This window comes from Podarcis melisellensis (genome assembly GCF_964234715.1).
Source record: "Podarcis melisellensis genome assembly, chromosome: 16".
NCBI classification, from domain to species: domain Eukaryota; kingdom Metazoa; phylum Chordata; class Lepidosauria; order Squamata; family Lacertidae; genus Podarcis; species Podarcis melisellensis.
This window is the reverse complement of record NC_138533.1, coordinates 25,856,895-25,876,741: the sequence shown is the minus strand read 5'-3', so window position 1 is coordinate 25,876,741 and position 19,847 is coordinate 25,856,895. Positions and strand designations below refer to the sequence as shown.

General features: G+C 44.6%; 3 protein-coding genes and 1 long non-coding RNA gene across 4 annotated transcripts; 1 reads left to right on the top strand and 3 right to left on the bottom strand.

Annotated features, from left to right (window-relative positions):
- Positions 1–809: 809 nt before the first annotated feature.
- On the bottom strand, positions 810–5,714 carry GATC (glutamyl-tRNA amidotransferase subunit C). The gene is made up of 4 exons (XM_081892609.1): positions 5,464–5,714; positions 4,058–4,227; positions 3,571–3,674; positions 810–2,824 (listed from the first exon to the last, which is right to left on the bottom strand). The coding sequence occupies exons 1-4, from the start codon at positions 5,569–5,571 to the stop codon at positions 2,766–2,768; spliced, it is 441 nt and encodes a 146-aa protein (XP_081748735.1). The 5' UTR covers positions 5,572–5,714; the 3' UTR covers positions 810–2,765.
- On the top strand, positions 5,691–10,007 carry TRIAP1 (TP53 regulated inhibitor of apoptosis 1; the record flags this gene model as incomplete). The annotated part of the gene is made up of 2 exons (XM_081892625.1): positions 5,691–5,846; positions 9,182–10,007. 2 exons carry the CDS (start codon positions 5,691–5,693, stop codon positions 9,263–9,265), a joined length of 240 nt encoding a protein of 79 aa, XP_081748751.1. The 3' UTR covers positions 9,266–10,007.
- Positions 10,008–11,581: 1,574 nt separating this feature from the next.
- COX6A1 (cytochrome c oxidase subunit 6A1) lies at positions 11,582–15,946 on the bottom strand. The gene is made up of 3 exons (XM_081891275.1): positions 15,754–15,946; positions 13,493–13,632; positions 11,582–11,841 (listed from the first exon to the last, which is right to left on the bottom strand). Exons 1-3 carry the CDS (start codon positions 15,878–15,880, stop codon positions 11,755–11,757), a joined length of 354 nt encoding a protein of 117 aa, XP_081747401.1. The 5' UTR covers positions 15,881–15,946; the 3' UTR covers positions 11,582–11,754.
- On the bottom strand, positions 13,788–14,783 carry LOC309358345. Its single transcript, XR_014163462.1, has 2 exons — positions 14,084–14,783; positions 13,788–14,049 (listed from the first exon to the last, which is right to left on the bottom strand). It is a non-coding gene; the product is annotated as an uncharacterized lncRNA (long non-coding RNA).
- Positions 15,947–19,847: the final 3,901 nt, after the last annotated feature.

Sequence of the window (19,847 nt, the reverse complement as noted above, 5' to 3'; positions counted from 1 at the left end):
CTGACCTACAAAGCCCTAAGCAGCCTTGGCTCCATATACCTGAAGGAGCCCTCACTGAGAAGCGAAGTTACAGGGAATTGGGTAGAGGGCCTTCTCAGCAGTGGTGCCCTCCCTGTGGAACACCCTCCCATCAGATGTTGAGATGAAGAACAACACAGCTTTTAGAAGACTTCTAAAGGCAGCTCTGTATTGGGAAGTTTTTAATGTATGATGTTTTACTATGTTTTTATATGTGTTGCAAGCCACCAAGAGTCGCTGGGGAAACCAGATGGCAGGATATAAAGAATAAAATTATTATGAGGCAACGTCAAAGAAAGATAACAGGCGAAGCAGCAGAATTAGTGAAGGGACTGCTGGAATAGGAAGCACAGCACTAGAGCACAACTGATGGGATAGGTTCCTTCTCTGGCCAAAGACTTGACAAACACAGGGGTATTTCCTAACTGCTAAACCTGCCCAATTATTAATTTCATTTCTCTACCACCCTATACCCAAAGGTCTCAGGGCAGTTCACATGAAATATAAAATACATACAAAATACATAAAATCAAAATGCAAGCATTTGCTCCTTTGAGAGGAAGGGTGGAATATAAATTCAGTTAATAAAGCTGTATTAAAGCCCCATGGCTACTTGACTTGTAAGCCTTTGAAATTAATGTTTTATTGTAGTTGACATGTAAAACAAGAGATGTTCCATTTCATACCTATGAAGTTGTATTTGCCTCAAGCCTAGAGGGCTTCCTGGCAAAGACACTATTGCATGCTTAGAGGCTCACTTTTCTGTCTTGCCTGCAACCACAGAGAAAGCATTCTCCGATTATGTGATAGTTTATTTAAGTGCTGGCCTGGATAATATTTGTTAAGCCTTGTAACAGCTGTAAAGAAGGCATAACCTTAGCTTTGGAGCGAAGTTAAACTATTAAGTGTGCTGTATCATGTTAAGGCTGCAATCCAATCCATGCATACAATAGAGTTTTGCTACCGGTGTCCATGGGATGCGGGTGGCGCTGTGGGTTAAACCACAGGGCCTAGGACTTGCCGATCAGAAGGTTGGTGGTTTGAATCCCCACGACGGGGTGAGCTCCCGTTGCTCGGTCCCAGCTCCTGCTCACCTAGCAGTTCAAAAGCACGTCAAAGTGCAAGTAGATAAATAGGTACCGCTCCGTTGGGAAGGTAAACGGCGTTTCTGTGCGCTGCTCTGGTTTCTCCAGAAGCAGCTTAGTCATGCTGGCCACAAGACCCGGAAGCTGTACGCTGGCTCCCTCGGCCAGTAAAGCAAGATGAGCACCGCAACCCCAGAGTCACCCACAACTGGTCTTAATGGTCAGGGGTCCGTTTACCTAAGGTGCTGCTGGACATTTTTATTTATTTTGACTGTGTCAGACCAACACGGCTACCTACCTGAATCTCAAATGAGATAAGGTTATTTATGTATGCAACAACAGCCAGTACGCCGGCTCCCTCGGCCAATAAAGTGAGATGAGCGCCGCAACCCCAGAGTCGCTCACGACTGGACCAAATGGTCAGGGGTCCCTTTACCTTTACCGGTGTCCATGGGATTTCTATATAAATAAAAGGTCAGGCTGCATATGTTATACATAAACAGGTCAAATAAATGAGGAAATGCACTTCAGATCAGCAAATTATTTATTACATACATCTCAACAGTATCTTGAAAACTAGTTTTCTGAAGCAGAAATTCATATGACAAATACTGCATAGTTGAGGATAATGTGCTTCAATGCCTTTTGATTCCCCTTCTGAGCCAAATATTACTAGTCTGCTCTCATAGGTTTTGTAAGTACCCAACCATGAGCCCATCTCATGAATTAACTCTACAGCAACATTCTGTTAGAATAGTATCGCAAATACCACTGAGAAACATGCTTGTTCCAAAGGTCTGCCATATGTTTCCCAGGAAAACAGAGATCCTATTGTCTACTGTTGCCTGTTGTCTACTTCTCACAAGTTTTTATGTGTGTGGTTTTTAAAAATAGTGTTTCCTTTATACCTATCTGTGAAACACTGTTGATAAAACTTGTTCCCTGAATCTATGGTAACATTAAACATCACACCTATACTTCTCCCATGTTTTGAGAGGTGTGGGCTAGCCCAGAATCTCTCTTGGGCTGGATAGGAAGAAACTGCCAGAAGTCTGTGTCTCCCCTCTTTCATCTCGTATCATTCTGCACATCACAGACAGCCACTCCATCCTTGGGCACCTTTCACAGCTGGATAGCCTTGAGATTCTGCTCCCCAAATATGCCTGTCTGCTTATCCAGACACAGAACACTGGACAGTGACACATCGGTCCTTGCCGTGATCACTCTCCTTTCAATATACAGAGCTCAGAAATCTTGCTACATTCTGCTATCTGGTTTCTCGGTCATTTTTCTAAAACCATTTCCCCTTCAGAAGTAGAAAGTTTGGTTTTGGGTGTTTTGTTTTTGAACAGGCGAAATTGTTATGGTTGTGAAAATCTTTTGGCCATAACTAAAAATGGTGTTGGGTACATCTGAAGCCAATTTAAGGTTTAAGGACACTTAACTCTGGGTTGGATTGTTGCCCTCATTGTTGAATTGTATACACAATTTAAAAATGCCAGAGTCAATAATAACTTAGTCCTAAGCAGTACAGAAACAGCAGTCATTTCAGAGAGAAAGGTCAAGTTGCACAAGGGATGTGGTGAAGGTTTATCCTGGATGCAGCTTCATGGAGTAGATGCTGGCTGCTGAAGAAGTCTATTGTGGCATCTGATGTAGAGCCTAGGACTCTTCTTTCCACAGGAAACTCCTGTCTTCAAGCTCTGGTAAAGGGATGTTACCTAACACAAAGAATAAAATTGGCTGGAATTAAATGCTTGTTAGTATAGGTTTGCTTTGACAGCGTAAGCCATTCTCTCTTACACCCAGAGTAAACATTTGTACCATCTAATACATAGTAAAACTAGCAATGGTATAAAACATGTATGCCTCAGTTACTGATGGTTAAGCAAAACGCACTGACTAATGCTTCTTTAGGGGTTATCAGAGCAACTCTGTTTCTTGGTAATTCCACAATTAGGTGTGTACAGTATGCATGCCTGGGATGGTGGTGGAGACAGAGCAATAAGATACTGCAGGCAGAGTTCTGCTTCCTTGGGACTCTCAGCTATAAAATCTAGTCCTTGTGTTGGCAAAACTGCGTGGGATGTAAGCAAGGCATTGTAAATCTATAAAAGGTAGAAGGGTTTCTGAGTAGGTTTTCCACAGTGGCTAGGGGACACTATACTACCCTGCACAGATGCTTATCCAAATCAACGACTAGCAAAATTATTGTGCAGAACATCAGAAGCTGTGCAAGTTCAACTGTTTATTTGCATAATTCAGGGTTGCTTGGAGGACCCCACCTTAAAACACAGACTTGCTCTTAATCTCTCTTGTACATTAGCTGAATTGGAGATTGTCATTATTTTACTGAAGTTAGTTAGGAGGTGATTGTTAATAAACTCTGTCTAACACATGCTCTTAAACTTGGAAGAGGTCTAGAAATGTCAAAACTACAGCAAAGCCTTGACTGCATATCTGATACCTGGTGGAGCTACAAAATAGTCTTCAATGGTCTCCTTGGCTTTCTCCAGTAGCTCCTCTGCACAGTTGCCTTCTGTGACTTCATCTTCCCTGAGGTACAGATACCTGAGGAGAACAAATAATTATTCAACATTGTGGAGGTAGTTGGGATAAATACAGAATTGAAGCAGCTTACCACAGTGCTTGTCACCTAAGGATCAGGCTACACCACCTGACCCCCCCCCCCCAAGGATTCAAGTGTGTTATTCTTTACTTCAAAAGCAATCAACATGATTTGTGGCAACAAGCTTTATGGGCTATCTTCTACACATGCTTTCCCTGATGTTTATTTACTCTCTGGTTATGATGATGAGTAATAAGTGTTCACAGACTGTTACAAAAACAGCACAGGAATATCCTGTACCAATTTCAGAAGAATTCAAGACTTTCCCTGCTGGACCAATAGGGAAAATGTTAACAGCTGATATTCAAGTGATCCTGATACTTACCTGTCTTCCAGTACTGAATCCATCGGCTCTACTCCATCTGTATTAACTGCATGGAGTTTTTCAGCAAATTCAATGGCTTTCTCCAAACGCTCCACACCTTCCTGATTGCGGAAATCAACAAGTGCCAGGCGCTCCAGGTGATCAAGCAATTCCAAAGTTACTTTTTTATTCTGGAAGAGGAAAAGTAATGCAATTAGATCCTGCAAAGAGATCCTCAGTAAATGATAACATAAAGCAACTTGTACAGAATCACATCTGCTTCTTTCTGAAAATCCTTTTTTTTTTCCTGTAAAAAGAACATTTAGAAGGAAATTTGTATTGCAGTTTCTCTTGGCTTTATATACTTGTTGCTCTTTCTGTTGCTTCCAAGTACGTATACATGTTTGGAACTCCAGTGTCGATTTCATAAACTTGTTAAAAACCCACAGAGCTGAAATACAAAGAAGCCAAACTTTCCTGAATTCAGTAATAGTTGGAACAGAGGATAGCACTTAACTTATATAAACAGTGAATACGAGAGAACATAGATTCTACTGGAAGGACAGTAGGGTATATTGCAACCATGCACAAGCCATAGGTTTTGATATATACACACACCCTCCACCCAGGTTCTGCTGACAGCAAAAACTGCAAGGGGCAGGGGCAATTAGAATAAGATCTATTATTTGATTATTGATGTAAACCTCCAAAATGTATTTTGTATAGTTAAGTTTTTATCTCTACCTTCAGTACATTTTATTTTATTGCTATGGCTAATGTTTGATGCTGATTCTTCTGATCTGATCCTCCACCCAGGTAAGGAAGAGGCATGATCACAGTTCAATGGCATATTCCATCCAGAAAAGGCACTTGAGCAGAGCCTGTGAGAGGCATGACACGGGCAGAATCTTGTGGACCTGGTAGATCCAGATGCCTGCAACCAGCCCCAGGGCCTGAGGTATTCCACCCTCTGGTGTACGTGGAACATAGGAAGCGGCTTTACACACCCTTGGTCCATCTAGATCAGTACAGTATTGCTTACACTGACAGGCAATGACTCTCCAGGGTTTCAGACAAGGAGACTCACCCAGCCCTACCTGGAGATACCATTGGTGGTCGAACCTGCGACCTTCTGCATGTAATGCAGCTGCTATAGTCACTGAGCCATGGCTGCATGATAATTATATGAAATAGGAAGAACCTCGTAAATCACCTTGAGCTCCTTGGAGGAAAGGTGGCCAACAAATGCAATTAATGCATCACTGTCATCACTACAATTTGAAAGCCCTTAGGCTAGATGTCCAAGAACCCACCAGTGACTGCTGGTTTTTGTTATTGTTTAAATTAAAAGACCTCTACACACGCTCCTGTCACCTCGTATTTCTGGGGACAAGCTCTGCTTAGGCGCCGCCGGGCCTTTTACTCACCCGGGGAGCCCCTGCTTCCCTAGGCGGCGCGGGGAGACCCCCTTCAGGAACGCCAGCCCGAGAGCAAAACCCCGCACGGAAGACACGGGCGAGCTGCCGAGCCCACATGCCTTCCTCCGGCCCGGCGCTCCGGAAGCGCGTCGGCACGTAACCCCGATTCCGTGCGCCAAAGGCGGAAGTCCTCTTACTTCCGGGTTCGCGCTTGCAGGGTCGGTGCTGCGGTCGCCATGAACAGCGTCGGCGAGGCCTGTACGGAGATGAAGCGGGAGTACGACCAGTGCTTCAACCGCTGGTTCGCCGAGAAGTTCCTGAAGGGAGAGGGCGGCGACGGCAGCGGAGACCCCTGCGCCCAACTCTTCAAGCGCTACCAGCTCTGCGTCCAGGCAAGGGGAAAAAATGCCTCTGAGCGCATGCAGAGGTCGGGGCGGCGGGGCTTGCGATTCAGGCTTCGGCTGCATCTGCACCTCACGTTTAAAGCGCTATTTCTTGCCTTTCTGTCTCGCTTTATTTCCTAAGGAGCTGGAACATAGTCGCCTCCCCCCAATCTCATTTAATCCTCTTGGTGAGGTTGCGAGGCTGGGACTGACTCAGGGTCACCCAAGTAAGCTCGATGGTCCAGTCCAGCCATAGCTGTCAACTTTCCCCTTTTCTCGCGAGGAATCTTATTCGGAATAGGGAAATTTCCCTTAAAAACGGGGGAAAGTTGTCAGCTATGAGTCCAACACTCTTGAACATAATGCCTAGCCAGCTCTCAGAACATAACTGCTTAAAAGCTACAATAACACTCTGATGGTCACAGCTCAGAACTCTAGAAACCTCAGTATTTTCAGGGTGCTGTGGGCTGTTAGGAGATGCTTCCGCTTGCCTCATGTAGCTGTGAGTCCCCAGAGTCCCCTGTGATGGTGAAGCCATTTTGGGAATTGTCGTTCCAGAAAGGGAATTCGGTGGTCTCTTAACAAATCTGAGAGTCAGTGTGGTTTAGTGGTTGGCAAATCAGACTACCAGGACCTGGGAGAACAAGGTTCAAATCCCCACTGGGTCAGGAAGGTCATTGGATGTACCTTGAGGCCAGTCACTCCCTCTCAGCCTAACATATCTCATAGGGTTGTTGTGTGGATCAAATGAGGAAGGGGAGAATTCCGCGCACCACTTTGAACTCCTTCGAGAAATAGGTGGAGTAGAAATGCAAATTTTAAAATAAAAAACCCAGCACCCTTGACAAACTACAGTTCCGAGGATTATTTGGGGGAAGTTATGGTCTCCTCTAAAGTGGTATGATGCTTCTTTAAATGCAAGATGTGGCTCTCATCTCTGTTAGGGGACCTCAGGCAGGGTGTGCTTGGTGGTGGTCAGTGGGGGAGGGCATGCAGGTCTTCCTTTAAGTGAAGTCACACAAGACCTGACCATATTTTTCTGTGTATAAGAAGTATAATAATAATAATATATATTTTTTTTTATACCCCGCCCTCCCCAGCCAAGGCCGGGCTCAGAGTGGCTTACAAGCAATAATAAAAACAAGTTAAATGATTACAACTTAAAAACAAAATTAAAAATACATTAAAATATTGAAACATTAAAATATTAAAATGTAGCCTCATCGCAGGAGAAGGAAAAGAAAAAAGAAAGAGAGGGAGGGAATCAAATTGGCTCCAAGCCAAAGGCTAGGCGGAACAACTCTGTCTTACAGGACCTGCGGAAAGAAATCAGATCCTGCAGGGCCCTGGTCTCATGAGGCAGAGCGTTCCGCCAGACCGGAGCCAGAGTTGAAAAGGCCCTGGATTGAAGCCAATCTAACTTCCTTAGGGCTCGGGACCACTAGGGTGTTGCTATTTATGGAACTTGAGGCTCTCCGTGGAGCATACTGGGAGAGGCGGTCCCGTAGGTACGAGGGTCCTAGGGCGTGAAGGGCTTTAAAGGTTAAAAGCCGCACCTTAAATCTGATCCTGTACTCCACCGGGAGCCAGTGTAGCTTGAAAAGCACTGGGTGAATATGCTCCCATGGCAGAGACCCCGTGAGGAGCCTCGCTGCAGCATTCTGCACCCGCTGGAGTTTCTGGGACAGCTTCAAGGGCAGCCCCGCGTAGAGCGAATTACAGTAGTCAAGCCTGGAGATGACCGTCGCATGGATCACTGTGGCCAGGTCGGTATAAGTATAAGACGCACCTAACCTTTTGGTTAAAAACCCTAATCTTATACACGGAAAAATACGGTACTTTGCATGGGTTGCAGAGAGAGAAAATTAAATAAAGTGAATGGGGCTTATGAAAATTGTAGTCCAAAACATCTGGAGAGCACTAGAGTAGCGCAGTCTAAGTTGGACGAGGGCTGGGTTGATCCAAGTTCAAAAATCCCTATTTGGTCATTAAGCTCCTTGAGAGACCTTGGGCCAGTTGCTACCTCTCACCCTCAGGAATATTGTGGGGGAATGGGGGAGGAGGCGAGTTGGGTACACTGCTTTGTGATCCTTAGAGGAAGGGTTGAGTAAAGGGCAACATATTCACCAAGTCTCAAAATCAGTCCCTGGAACTTCTAGTGAGAGGCTCAGGCTGCAATAATTGTACACTTACCCCCTCCTCCAGACCCTAAGTGAACAACTGGTTGGTGGAGGCAGAACTGATCAACATGCATACATCACACAAAACTCTGGAAGTCACAATCATAGAATTGTAGAGTTGGAAGGAGCCCCGAGGGTCATCTACTCCAAACCCCTGCAATGTAGGAATCACAAGTCTCTGCCCACACCATCCGGGTAGCATAGTTTATGACAGGGGTGGCAGCCTATGGTTTTTTGGCAGGGAAAGAGGTTGAACTGTAGAGAACAACTTTTGTTATTTCTCTGAGTGCCATTTTGTGTTTTGCTTTTACACAAGCAATAATGTAATAGGTAATCCCCGCAATAATGTGTTTGTGTGGGGGTCTTGCAAGGGAAAGAGGAAGTAATAGCCAATGCAGCAATTGCTATAATTGTAGTATATGTCCTCACTTTAATGCTGTTTGTTTAGTTGTTGCTGTTTATACAGTGCTATTACCATATTTTTGCTCTTAATGTTCTGTGGGTGGATCCCTGACCTCTAGAAGCTTACAATCCAGCATAGACAATAGCCAGGCATGAGGAATACGTTTGCAAATACTTTGCAAATTTCTTTATATTCCACTTTTTTCCTCCATGTCTCCCACGGTGGTGCACATTTAGGTGCTAGACATTCTCTCCTCCGGGCACACTGATCAGACCCACACCTGCATGTGCCCTCAGAATGTATCCGGGGACATTTTAGGAACGTGTACACAATTTTAGGAAGGAGCTTCAGACATGGGGAACAATTGTGCCTCTACCCCCAAATTTTGCAATTTTCTCTGTACAAATAGGGAAACCACTGTCCTAAGCATACTACGGAATTTGGGGGCTTTATCAGATGTAGTTCTAAGTTAAGGTCACTTACAAGTATACTAGTTTCACTGGTGAAATGTTTTGCAGCAGTGGATCATTGTTGAACGTGAGAATGCAAAATTAGGTGGTTGGTAATGTATCTGCCATGCAAGAAGTTTTGGCTAGCACAGCTGTTGCACTGAATTTCTCTCTTGTGGAGCATTAATTCTCACCCTTGCACTAGTGGGCAGAGAATGCTGAATTCAGCCCTTTGTGTTTTTTATAATTTGGTTACTTTTTGAGATCATATTTGTAAATATTAAAATATGCTTGCCTTTTTGCTTCTTCCAGAAAGCTATTAAGGAGAAAGACATCCCCATTGAAGGACTGGAATTCATGGGCCCCAGCAAAGGGAAGTCGGAAAACTCTTCTTGACCATGATGGTCACAGAAAAAAATATTCTGAACATACACCGGCGTGCTAAATCTAGTTGGCTGCTGGCCAAGGACTCTAGCTACGTTGTCCATGGGGATGGAGAAATTCAAGGATTGTTCAGCCCATGAGCAGTAACATCTGCCTCATTAATCTAGTAGCAAGCTTCATATCTACTGACGTATTGTGAGTTTTATCATGTGCACAGTGGGATTCTTCCAATTTACAACTGAATGTATTTCTAACAAAGGAGTTGGGGAGAAATTCATGCCTGGTTTTCAATCAACCAGTTGTTTTTATTTATGTAAACCTTAACTGCAACTGTTAAAATGAATGTCAAGGTCAATCTCATACATTAATCAATGTGTTCTGTTGGGATTTTACTTTCTGTTTGTCAATTCCACTTCTAGTGGTAGCAGAGAATTCCACTTGGGCTGTAAGTTAACCTAATGTTAAAGGATTCCATATTCAGTGAAATAGTGCTGGAGAAATACTGTGCCTCTAAGGAAGTTGGTCTCGTTCTATGTCAGTCTGTTCAGCTATTCCAAGAAGCCCAGGCCAGATGTAGAAGTTTCAGGGGTACAATGCTTTCTATTTACCAAAGGGAGGAAAGGTTTCAACTTCAGCACAGTGTTGTTGGGCTTGACCTCAAAAACTTGAAATTTGTCTACAGCATAAGATGGATGTGGGTCTCCATTTCACTCGGCCAAAGTCAGATTATTAAAATGAGCCAGCATTGTTTTAAGTTGTTGCCTGGTTTATAAACCTGTAGGAGGAAATCTAGAATTGAAACAAGTTGGTAGCTGATATCAACAAGCATCTAGTCATACAATCTTACTATAGTAGCTAAAATGCATTTGTGTTTGTTCAGAGGCAGCTGGATCGAAACTCCTCAAAACTAGGAAACGGACAGCTCTGTATGTGAAGCTTTTTTAAATTTGTTATGTGAGAGGCTGGCCTGACACCCATCTCTTACAACCTTGACAAGTCTAGTTTCTTAAGCAAAAGGATTTCAGTATAACATTAATAAGAAGTGTAGACCCCCCCCCCAACATTCACATTGTTAATGGACTTTAGGGGCATAGCAAATGGGGGGCTTCTTCTCAACCCCATCTATTAAATCTGCAATATTTTAATTTTTCCTAAACCAGCAGCATTTTAAAAAAGAAAAATGTAGTTTGTTTCATATTAAAAGGACTGAATTCAATAATTGGGTCACCTGCACAACCCCACAGAGAATTCTACAACCAGCTTCTTGCAGCCCTGTTGTCAGTGTGGGAAATGTTCTTGCAACAGAAAGTGCCTTCTGATATGATGAATCAGCTGTATGCATTCTGCTGTGTGCAATAACAGAATTAAACAAGAAAAAAAAAATAAGACTGTAGTGGCCTTTTACTTTGTGTAGCACTGCTTCGGAGTATCATAGGTGGACAGCTTGTGGACCGCTTACACCACTGGTGCTCTTCCCTGAACTAGGGAAGATACTTGCTGTATAAGTAGCTAAGATAATAGCTGTGAATGTCAGAGCTCAAGTCTTGCCTGCCTCTGCCATCCATTCAGTTCAGTGGCCTCAGACAAATCTCCATTTCAGTCAACGCAGCAGCAACAGAGCTACTGGTCTGTCTTAATAGGTATGTATATAGAGCACTGTAAAATTCCACTAATAACCAATTCATTTTGTTAAATAATCTTTTAAGTATTTAGCCCTCCTCAGTATTGGAGGTAGTGATTAGTGCATAAACCCACCATCTCGGAGAACCCTGGGCTCCTTCACCGGAGGGACTAGCCCTCCCTTAACACCACACGTGCAAAACATATGTAGATATAAGGTGGATAAGAATGTGTTTTGGTTTGCAAAAATAAAAAAGGTTTACTTCTATGAAAATTTTAATCTAAACTAACGCATAATAAATACAGTGGTTAAGAATCAGAATGCAAGCAACAGATGTCTTTGATAGAGTTGAAAAAATGAAGCTGCTACTGCAATTCATTTGTTTTAAAATCACTGGTTGACTAGTTCAGCGCTGGCTGACCACTGTAGCCAAAAGTTGCGATTGCACCAGATTGGGGGAGGCTGTTCTCTGCTTTTGTCATCCCTTTGCACACTACAGAGAAAATTTATCACTTCATTTCAGAACATAATCTGCTCAAACATGAAAGAATATAAGGAAACCATACAGTGGCTCATGTTCCCATTTTCCCTCCCTTCCCCAAAGAACCTTTAATCACTGTATTTTCCTGTACAGACACTGCTGTTTAAGTTGTCTTGAACCAAAATTGTAGCTTCCCCAGGATAGTTAAGAAAAATCACAGAAAAACTTGGTTGAAAGTGTTTTTCTTTTTAATGTGACCTCTGGAAGAAACAATACATTCTGCTAGAGGTCAGAACTTCATCATTTCATAGAATAAGGAATGGAGAGCATTGCTGGTCCCAACGTGGGTCTTGGTCCAGCTACCTTAAATGGTCCACATGGCTGGCATGATGCAGTTGCTTAATGGTCATCTTCATAGCCAGTTGGCAGAGCGTTAACATGGGGGTTGTGGAAGAAACTATGGTTTCCATCACCCCATGGGAAGGGCTGTAGAAAGAAGAGATTGAAGTTTTTAGCAAGCTACAAAGCAGGAATTCAACTACTTATAAATGAAAAAGGCGCAGTAGATTATTTTAAAAAGCACTTATTCTGAAAACGATGCTTGAAAGCACTAATTACAGTGGTGCCTCGCAAGACGAAAATAATCTGTTCCGCGAGTCTCTTTGTCTAGCAGTTTTTTCGTCTTGCGAAGCAACCCTATTAGCAACTTAGCGGATTAGCGGCTAAAAGGCTATTAGCGGCTTAGAAAAAAGGGGGGGGAGCAAAAAAAATTGCAAGACTCACAAGACGTTTTCGTCTTGTGAAGCAAGCCCATAGCGAAATTCGTCTTGCGAAGCGCATCGAAAAACGGAAAACCCCTTCGTCTAGCGGGTTTTTCGCCTTGCGAGGCATTCGTCTTGCGGGGCACCACTGTAGCACCAAACAGCAGGCTAGATCAGAAGTCACTGCTACAGAGCAGGGACAACTTGAAAACAGTAGTTTCAGAGTTACTGGTGACTCAAAGCAGATTACAATTAAATACAAACTACCAGCAAAACCAAGAGACAAAAGACAGAGCTGACACTAAATTATAAAAGAGAACGGTTCTTTCAGTCAACACCACTCCCTGAATTGGCCACACTGAACCTGGTAGCCTATCCCAGAGCTTGGGAGCCACTCCTAGAAGATTCCTCTTAGCCGTGGTCATTAGACCATCTGGAGGGCATCAGGTTCGGGACAACTGAGTTAAACTAAAGGCTTAAAATGACAACTGTATAGAATTGTAGATTCATAGAATCATGGAGCTGGAAGAGTCTCAGGGTCATCTTTCTAGCCCAACCTCCTGCAATGCAGGAATCTCAACTAAAGCAGCCATGGTGGAAATTAGAGCTCTTTATCTTTAGGTATGTACACCAAACCCTATTTCGTTCAGACCAGTGGCTGGGACAAAGTCACGTGGGTGGGCCACAGGCAATGACCCAACTGGGCCATTTTAGTAGCTATTGGGACATTTAGAAAAAAACAAAACGCACATATATTTCAAATGCAGGTTAAAAATGTTTTAGTGTAAAATAAAAAATAGATAACAAAATAAAGTGGGACTAAAATGGCACTGGCTATGGGGTGAAGGGCAGGGTGAAGGGCTGGGCACACCTCAAGCTGGTGGGATCCAATTCATTTTTCATTGGGCACCCCAACGTCAACTGGCCAGAGCTGGGTGCAAGAAGACCTAGCAGACAGAATCAAACAATGCAGGGGTTTTTTTGGGGGGGGGGCAGACAGACTATTTGCTTTTTAAGTTGATCTTTAACATTACCGTTTTTTCAGCTACTTTTTTTTAATGAAATACAGCTTTTGCACTAACATTTACTACCTTTCCCTACTATATAATTTTGGAAAGTGGATTGTTCTTTATGCATTTGGATACCTCTTGAGATCTCATCATCAACCTATCTGGCATGATGGATCCCGAGGTGGGGGAATAGCATGTTTAGATACCATGGGATGCAGCTTTGCATCCAGAGGGAGGGCTGAACCTTTCCAAACTGCAATGATTTGAAAACCTTAAGGCATCATCCAGTTTGGTGCCATCTCCTTGTTAAGTGGTCCAAATAAATAAGGAACAAGACTTGCTTGTGGACAGGTTTGAGTCCAATACCTTGGTCCGGAGGCGCAGATGGGCATAAGGAATGAACTCTGGCCTTTCATGTTCCTGCTGAGACTTCAGGTAGCAGTTCAGCATACACACAGCAACTCCAGGCAAAGCAACCACGAAGGACAGGATCTTCCACATGCGAGCTAATGGAAAGAATTCACACACAAGCAGAAACTGATTGGTTGTCCTGTTTTTTTGCAAAGGGGGGGGGAAGCACAGGACTGATAAAATTAATCCCTGAATATCAGCTTCTTTATAGTGGGATCCCTCCTCTCAACTGGCCAATAACTTCAGTGTGTTTCAGAACAGTTTGCAGGCACTTATGGTTGGCAGGGGTGGGGAGTAAGGAAATATAAAAGAACGTCAGCTTAAGTTGCGCTCTTTCTAGAGTATGAATGTAAGAAGAACCTAGCTGAATTAGACCACAGGCATTGTGTTCTCAAAGTAACCAACTAGATTTCGCTGGGAAGCCCGAAAGCAGGACCAGAGTACAATGCTCACCCCCAGCAATCATTATTCAGAGCTATATTGCCTCCAATACTGGAGAATAGCAACCAGAGCTGGTAGTCATTAATAGCCTTATCCTTCACTGACTTGCCTAAACCAGGCTCCTCAACCTTGTGCCTGCTAGATGTTGCTGGGCAGGGTGGGCCTTTGGTCTGATCTAGCAGCTAGGACTGGCAGCTATATATCAATATATAATCCAAAACTGTTTTGAAGTCCATATTGTGATATCGGTTTCATAATTTCTGACCTGGCAAAATATCGCAAATCAGTGTGTGTGTGTGTGTGTGTGTGTGTGTCCACTATGCAAAAATCACATTTCTGGGAAAAACCGTGAAGCCAGCCAATGCTCTTGATTCCTGCAGTCCATTAACTCTGCCAACTCAGCTCTCCCCTGCCTCCTACAGGGAGCAGCGAATCACAAGAGCAGTCCTTCTCCATTGCCGGCACTAAGCAACTGGTAGACTGCTTCGGACCATGGAGGCCCTATTTAGTGGCCACCAGAAAGAACATAGGCCAGTGGCAGGGCAACAGCTTTACATAGAAAAGGTCCTAGGTTCCATCCCAGGTAAGGATTGAATCCTATCTCCAGATATGGCTGGGAAAGACTCCCTTCTTGAAACCCTGGAGAGATGCTGCCAGTCCGTGCAGGCAATGCTTGGCTAGATGGACCAATGGTCCGACTCGGTATAAGGCAGCTTCCTATGATCCTTTTGGGGAGGTGCTGTCACTCAGTGGTCGAGCACTTGCTTTGCATGCAGAAAGCTCCAGGTTCCATCCCCAATGACATCTCTGCATAAGTTGAAATAAAATAAAATAAAATAAAAAATTCCTTCAAGTAGCACCTTAGAGACCAACTAAGTTAGTTATTGGTATGAGCTTCTGTGTGCCTGCTAAGGTGCTACTGGAAGGAATAACTAACTTAGCTGGTCTCTAAGGTGCTACTGGAAGCAATAACTAACTTAGCTGGTCTCTATGGTGCCACTAAAAGGAATTTATTTTGTTTTGTTTTGTTTCGACTATGGCAGACCAACACGGCTTTGTTGTTGTTTAGTCGTTTAGTCGTGTCCGACTCTTCGTGACCCCATGGACCAGATAACGCCAAGCACTCTTGTCTTCCACTGCCTCCTGCAGTTTGGTCAAACTCATGTTGGTAGCTTCGAGAACACTGTCCCACCATCTTGTCCTCTGTCGTCCCCTTCTCCTTGTCCCCTCCATCTTTCCCAACATCAGAGTCTTTTCCAGGGAGTCTTCTCTTCTCATGAGGTGGCCAAAGTATTGGAGCCTCAACTTCAGGATCTGTCCTTCCAGTGAGCACTCAGGGCTTCAGAATGGAGAGGTTTGATCTTCTTGCAGTCCATGGGACTCTCAAGAGTCTCCTCCAGCACCATAATTCAAAAGCATCAATTATTCGGTGATCAGCCTTCTTTATGGTCCAGCTCTCACTTCCATACATCACTACCGGGAAAACCATAGCTTTAACTATACGGGCCTTTGTTGGCAAGGTGATGTCTCTGCTTTGTAACTAGCTCTCTGCGTAAGGTTGGGAACAGACTCCCAGCCTGGAGAGCTGCTGCCTGTACGTGTAGACAGTACCAAGCCAAATGGACCAGGGACCTGGCTCCGCATAAGGCAGCTTCCTTAGTTCGGTGCCCAGAGGCGGCCTGTCCACCCCCCACCCCCGCCCGCTCTGCTCCTTGGCGGCGTCGGCGGGACCGCCCTCTTCCCCGCAAGGTCACCCGGTCACAGGCCCCACTTACTGGACCCGGCCTCGCCGTGGCCCGACGCCGCTGCCGCCGAGAAGAGCCGCTTCAGCCCGGCCCGCGGAGTTGGAGCCACCAGCTGCCGGGAGGCCTTCCCGAGCACGACCGCTGCCGCTGTAGCCATGTCGCCGCCGCTTCTACACTGGAAGGCTTCAGTCGCTCGCTCGGTGCCGGAAGCGGATGTAAGAAGACGGAGAGCGGGCGCTTGCTAATGACGTCAGCACCAAGGGGAGCGATGGGAGACACAGCGCGGAGGGCGTGCCCCCAACATAGACTTGTAAGGGGTAGACTCACGCACACAGGACTCACTTCCGGCCTGCTTGGGGCAGACATGGGAGCTGCTGGTTTACAGCAATGAAGGAATCTAGAATTTTAGGCTGCCGTCCTAAATCCGCTTGAATTCCCCATTTAATTTAATAGATTGTTTAGGGTTGTCTTTGCTGCTTGTTGTTTCTGATTCAGTTGTTATCTAATGTGGGGGGGGGAGAGTTTTGTTGTTTGGTTTGGAGATTTTAACTTTTAAAAGTGCGAACTGGGCAAAAGCAGGCTTCAGATTGCCATTGGGAGCTAGACAGATCTGACCTGGTGGCCTTGCTTCAGCCCCAGGGGTACTTTTGAATGGGGGATTTGTGGGTGGCACACTGATATTCCTGAGGATAAGGTGAACAATTTGCAATTAGTTCTGTTCAGAATTATCCATACAGCTTAATGACCATCTAGGATATTACCAAATGGAAAACCAAATTACCAGATGAGATAAGTAAAAAAATTGTCCAGTAGCACCTTAAGGTAAAGGGACCCCTGACCATTAGGTCCAGTCGTGGCCGACTCTGGGGTTGCGACGCTCATCTCGCTTTATTGGCCGAGGGAGCCGGCGTACAGGTTCTGGGTCATGTGGCCAGTATGACTAAGCCGCTTCTGGTGAACCAGAGCAGCGCACGTAAATGCTGTTTACCGCCAACCTTCTGATCGACAAGTCCTAGGCTCTGTGGTTTAACCCACAGTGCCACCCGCGTCCCTTAGAGACCAACTAAGTTTGTTCTGGGTATAAACTTTCGTGTGCTTATCATGATCTAGCAACCCAGTGGAACACAGCCAGCAGAAAGGGTGGTGAAAGTTGAAGTCCTCTAACTTGATCCTGAGCAGAGTCTGGAATAGGGACAATTTAAGCTGGTGTGATCTATGTCATCATAAATTCTGCCAACTTTCTAGAGTTAGGATTGTTCTGTTATGCACACAAAAGCTTATACCCAGAACAAACTTAGTTGGTCTCTAAGGTGCTACTGGACAATTTTTTTAATTTTATTTTGACTGTCTCAGACCAACACGGCTACCTACCTGAATCTCAAATGAGATAAGGTTATTTATGTATGCAACAACTGCGGCCCGTGTTTTGTTAGCCGAATAATTGAAAATGAGCAAGGTCCCAACCAAAGAAGTATGGCAACTTAAGTTGACAGAATATGTGCACCTTGCAGACTTAACATATAGAATAAGAGAACAAGAAGAACATCTGTTTAAAGAAGATTGGAAAACGTTTATTGACTATATGGAAAATAATTGTGCACAGCTGAAAACGTTGGCAGCATTAAGATAAATTCAACAGTGTAAAATAAGTAAATTTTGAAGGATGCAATAATGGAAAGCTGATTAGTATTGTTTTTGTAAAATATGCAGGGGTTTAAGATATGTAAAATGAACCATGGAAAGAGAAGAAGGGAAGTCACTGATACTTCAAGGATGTAAAATAAGTATTTGAAATTGTAAAACGGAAAACTTAATAAAAATTATTTTTAAAAAGAAAACCAAATTACCCCAAAAGCTTGCTGGAGGTGCTATTGAGGTCGCTGAATATATTAATTTTATGATCCTGGGAACTGTAGTTTGGTAAAGTTGCTGAGGATTGCAGCTCTGTAAGACTACAATTCCCAGGATTCTTGGGGAGAGGAAGTCATGTGCTTTAGGTGTGGAGCTGCTGTGTAAACCTAGTTTCCTGGATATTTACTGCTGGTGTGACCCCTGACCAAAGAATACAGAGAAGAGCGCCTCCTAGCTTATAGCAGTAATAGATCCTGGGTTTTGAGAGCCTGGAAAGATTAAAGCGGATCCTCAATACAGACCTGGAGCATGGCTTGTGAGTAGAAGAGGAAAAACTAGCTTGTGGAAAAGGAAATATACACTGGGCTCTGAAAACCATTTCAGCAGTGGAGGCTTGTCTGTTAGACTGAATGTAGTAAGTAACACTTTCTAGCCATGCTTACCTAGGTATATAAACCACATTGGATTAAGCAGGAGGACCACTTATTTCTGAGGACCAAGATGCCCATCTGTGTACATCTCTTGTTTTCTCCTCTCTTGGGGCTGGCAGTTTCCACTCGACAACAGTGGTATGATGGCCACCAATTTGGTTAATTTTAAAAGGGGGTTAGACAAATTCCTGTAAGGGAGGGGCTACAGTTTGGTGGTAGAGCATCTGCCCTGCCTGCAGAAGACTCCATGTTTGATCCCCAAATGCATCTCCTGGTAGGACTGGGAGAGACTCTCATCTGAAACTCTGAAGAACCACTGCCAGACAGTATTTGCCAGACAGTACTGAGCTAGATGTGCAAGTAGATAAATAGGTACCACACCGGCAGGAAGGTAAACGGCGTTTCTGTGCGCTGCTCTGGTTCGCCAGAAGTGGCTTAGTCATGCTGGCCACATGACCTGGAAGCTGTACGCCGGCTCCCTCGGCCAATAAAGTGAGATGAACACCGCAATCCCAGAGTCAGTCACGATTGGACCTAATGGTCAGGGGTCCCTTTACCTTTACGGAGCTAGATGATCCATTGGTGTGATTCAGGAAAAAGCAGTTTCTTGCACGTCCACATACAAACAGACGCATCCCAGTTTGGCCAGGCTTTCCTTTAAATGATCTGGCCTCCCACCCTGTTGTCCAGCGGCCAAACCTCCCCATCATAGTGTCTTGCACTGCTGGGCTTGGTGCTGTATTCTTCAAATTAAAAAATGGTGTGGGTCTGATCCTCTGGTCTGATCCAGCAGAGATCTTATGCTCAAAGGTGGGTAGAACCACAGAGGTGGCTTTTACAAGAATCTCATATTCCATCCACACAAAAGCCGGGGTTTTCTTCCACCTCATCTGTCCACCAGGCAAACGAGGGAGATAACATCACTCGAGGAAGGTGTAGGGCAGGGTTAGAGAGGGGTTTGGCTGGGGATAGTGCAACAGGCAAGACAGAGAGGCACGGGGCCACATTCCATGCTCAATGGCTTCTCTGCACTGGCCAAACATAACAAACAAGGCATTGCTAACATTTTAGGGGAACAGCTCTGGAGAAACCGCCATCAAGTCCTGAAAGGTGGATAAATCATTGGTAGTACTTGATAGTTCCACGGGGCGGCAGGCTGAGCTTTCTACCGGTGGCTGACCCTGGAGATGGGATGTCCAGGCGACTGTTTCACATCTCAAAACATGCATTTTCTAGGCGGGAATGTAGATCCGCTCTAATCATGTAATTTACAGGGTCATTGTGCGGATAAAATGGGATAGACCCCGTGAATACCACCCTGATCTCCTTGGAGACATGCCAATGTCATAAAAGGAATAAATAAAATCCCTTCCCTGCAAATCCACCACAAATTAGGTCCTGGGACCCCAAAGGACTTCAGACGCATTTTATTAATTAAGATGTTTTGCAAACACACTATACCTTTTAAAGCACATTCCTTTCCAGCCAATAATTCTGGGAACTGTAGTTCCTTAAGGCTTGCTGGGAACTGAGAAGAAGTGGAGGCTGGTTTCGTGAGGCACTGCCCCCACCAACCTCAGCCTTTTACTTGTCTGCCTTCTTACTGATGAAGCAGGTGCCACTAGCGACCAGCTTTCTCCTTCTTAGTCTCTGTGTTGCCCTTGCAGAACTCAGCAGGGATGGGGAGAAAACCAGAACTGAGTGGGCTCTGGCGCCACCTACTGTTGGGCTCCCAGTGGTGAGATATAAAACTACAGCATGCAGAATCTTTGAGGGAAAGAATGTGGCTCTGAATGCATTTCATAGCGGGTGGAAACAGAGAATGGTAAGAGTTAGAAGGGG

Coding starts and splice junctions, on each gene's coding strand:
- GATC (XM_081892609.1), bottom strand. CDS start 5,571: ATGTGGGCTCGGCAGCTCGCCCGTGTCTTCCGTGCGGGGTTTTGCTCT. Junction 4,228..5,463: donor GGGAAGCAGGGGCTCCCCGG/GTGAGTAAAAGG, acceptor TTCCTCTTCCAG/AATAAAAAAGTAACTTTGGA. Junction 3,675..4,057: donor GATTCAGTACTGGAAGACAG/GTAAGTATCAGG, acceptor TGTTCTCCTCAG/GTATCTGTACCTCAGGGAAG.
- COX6A1 (XM_081891275.1), bottom strand. CDS start 15,880: ATGGCTACAGCGGCAGCGGTCGTGCTCGGGAAGGCCTCCCGGCAGCTG. Junction 13,633..15,753: donor CCACGGCGAGGCCGGGTCCA/GTAAGTGGGGCC, acceptor TCTTTCCATTAG/CTCGCATGTGGAAGATCCTG. Junction 11,842..13,492: donor ATCTGCGCCTCCGGACCAAG/GTATTGGACTCA, acceptor TTCTTTCTACAG/CCCTTCCCATGGGGTGATGG.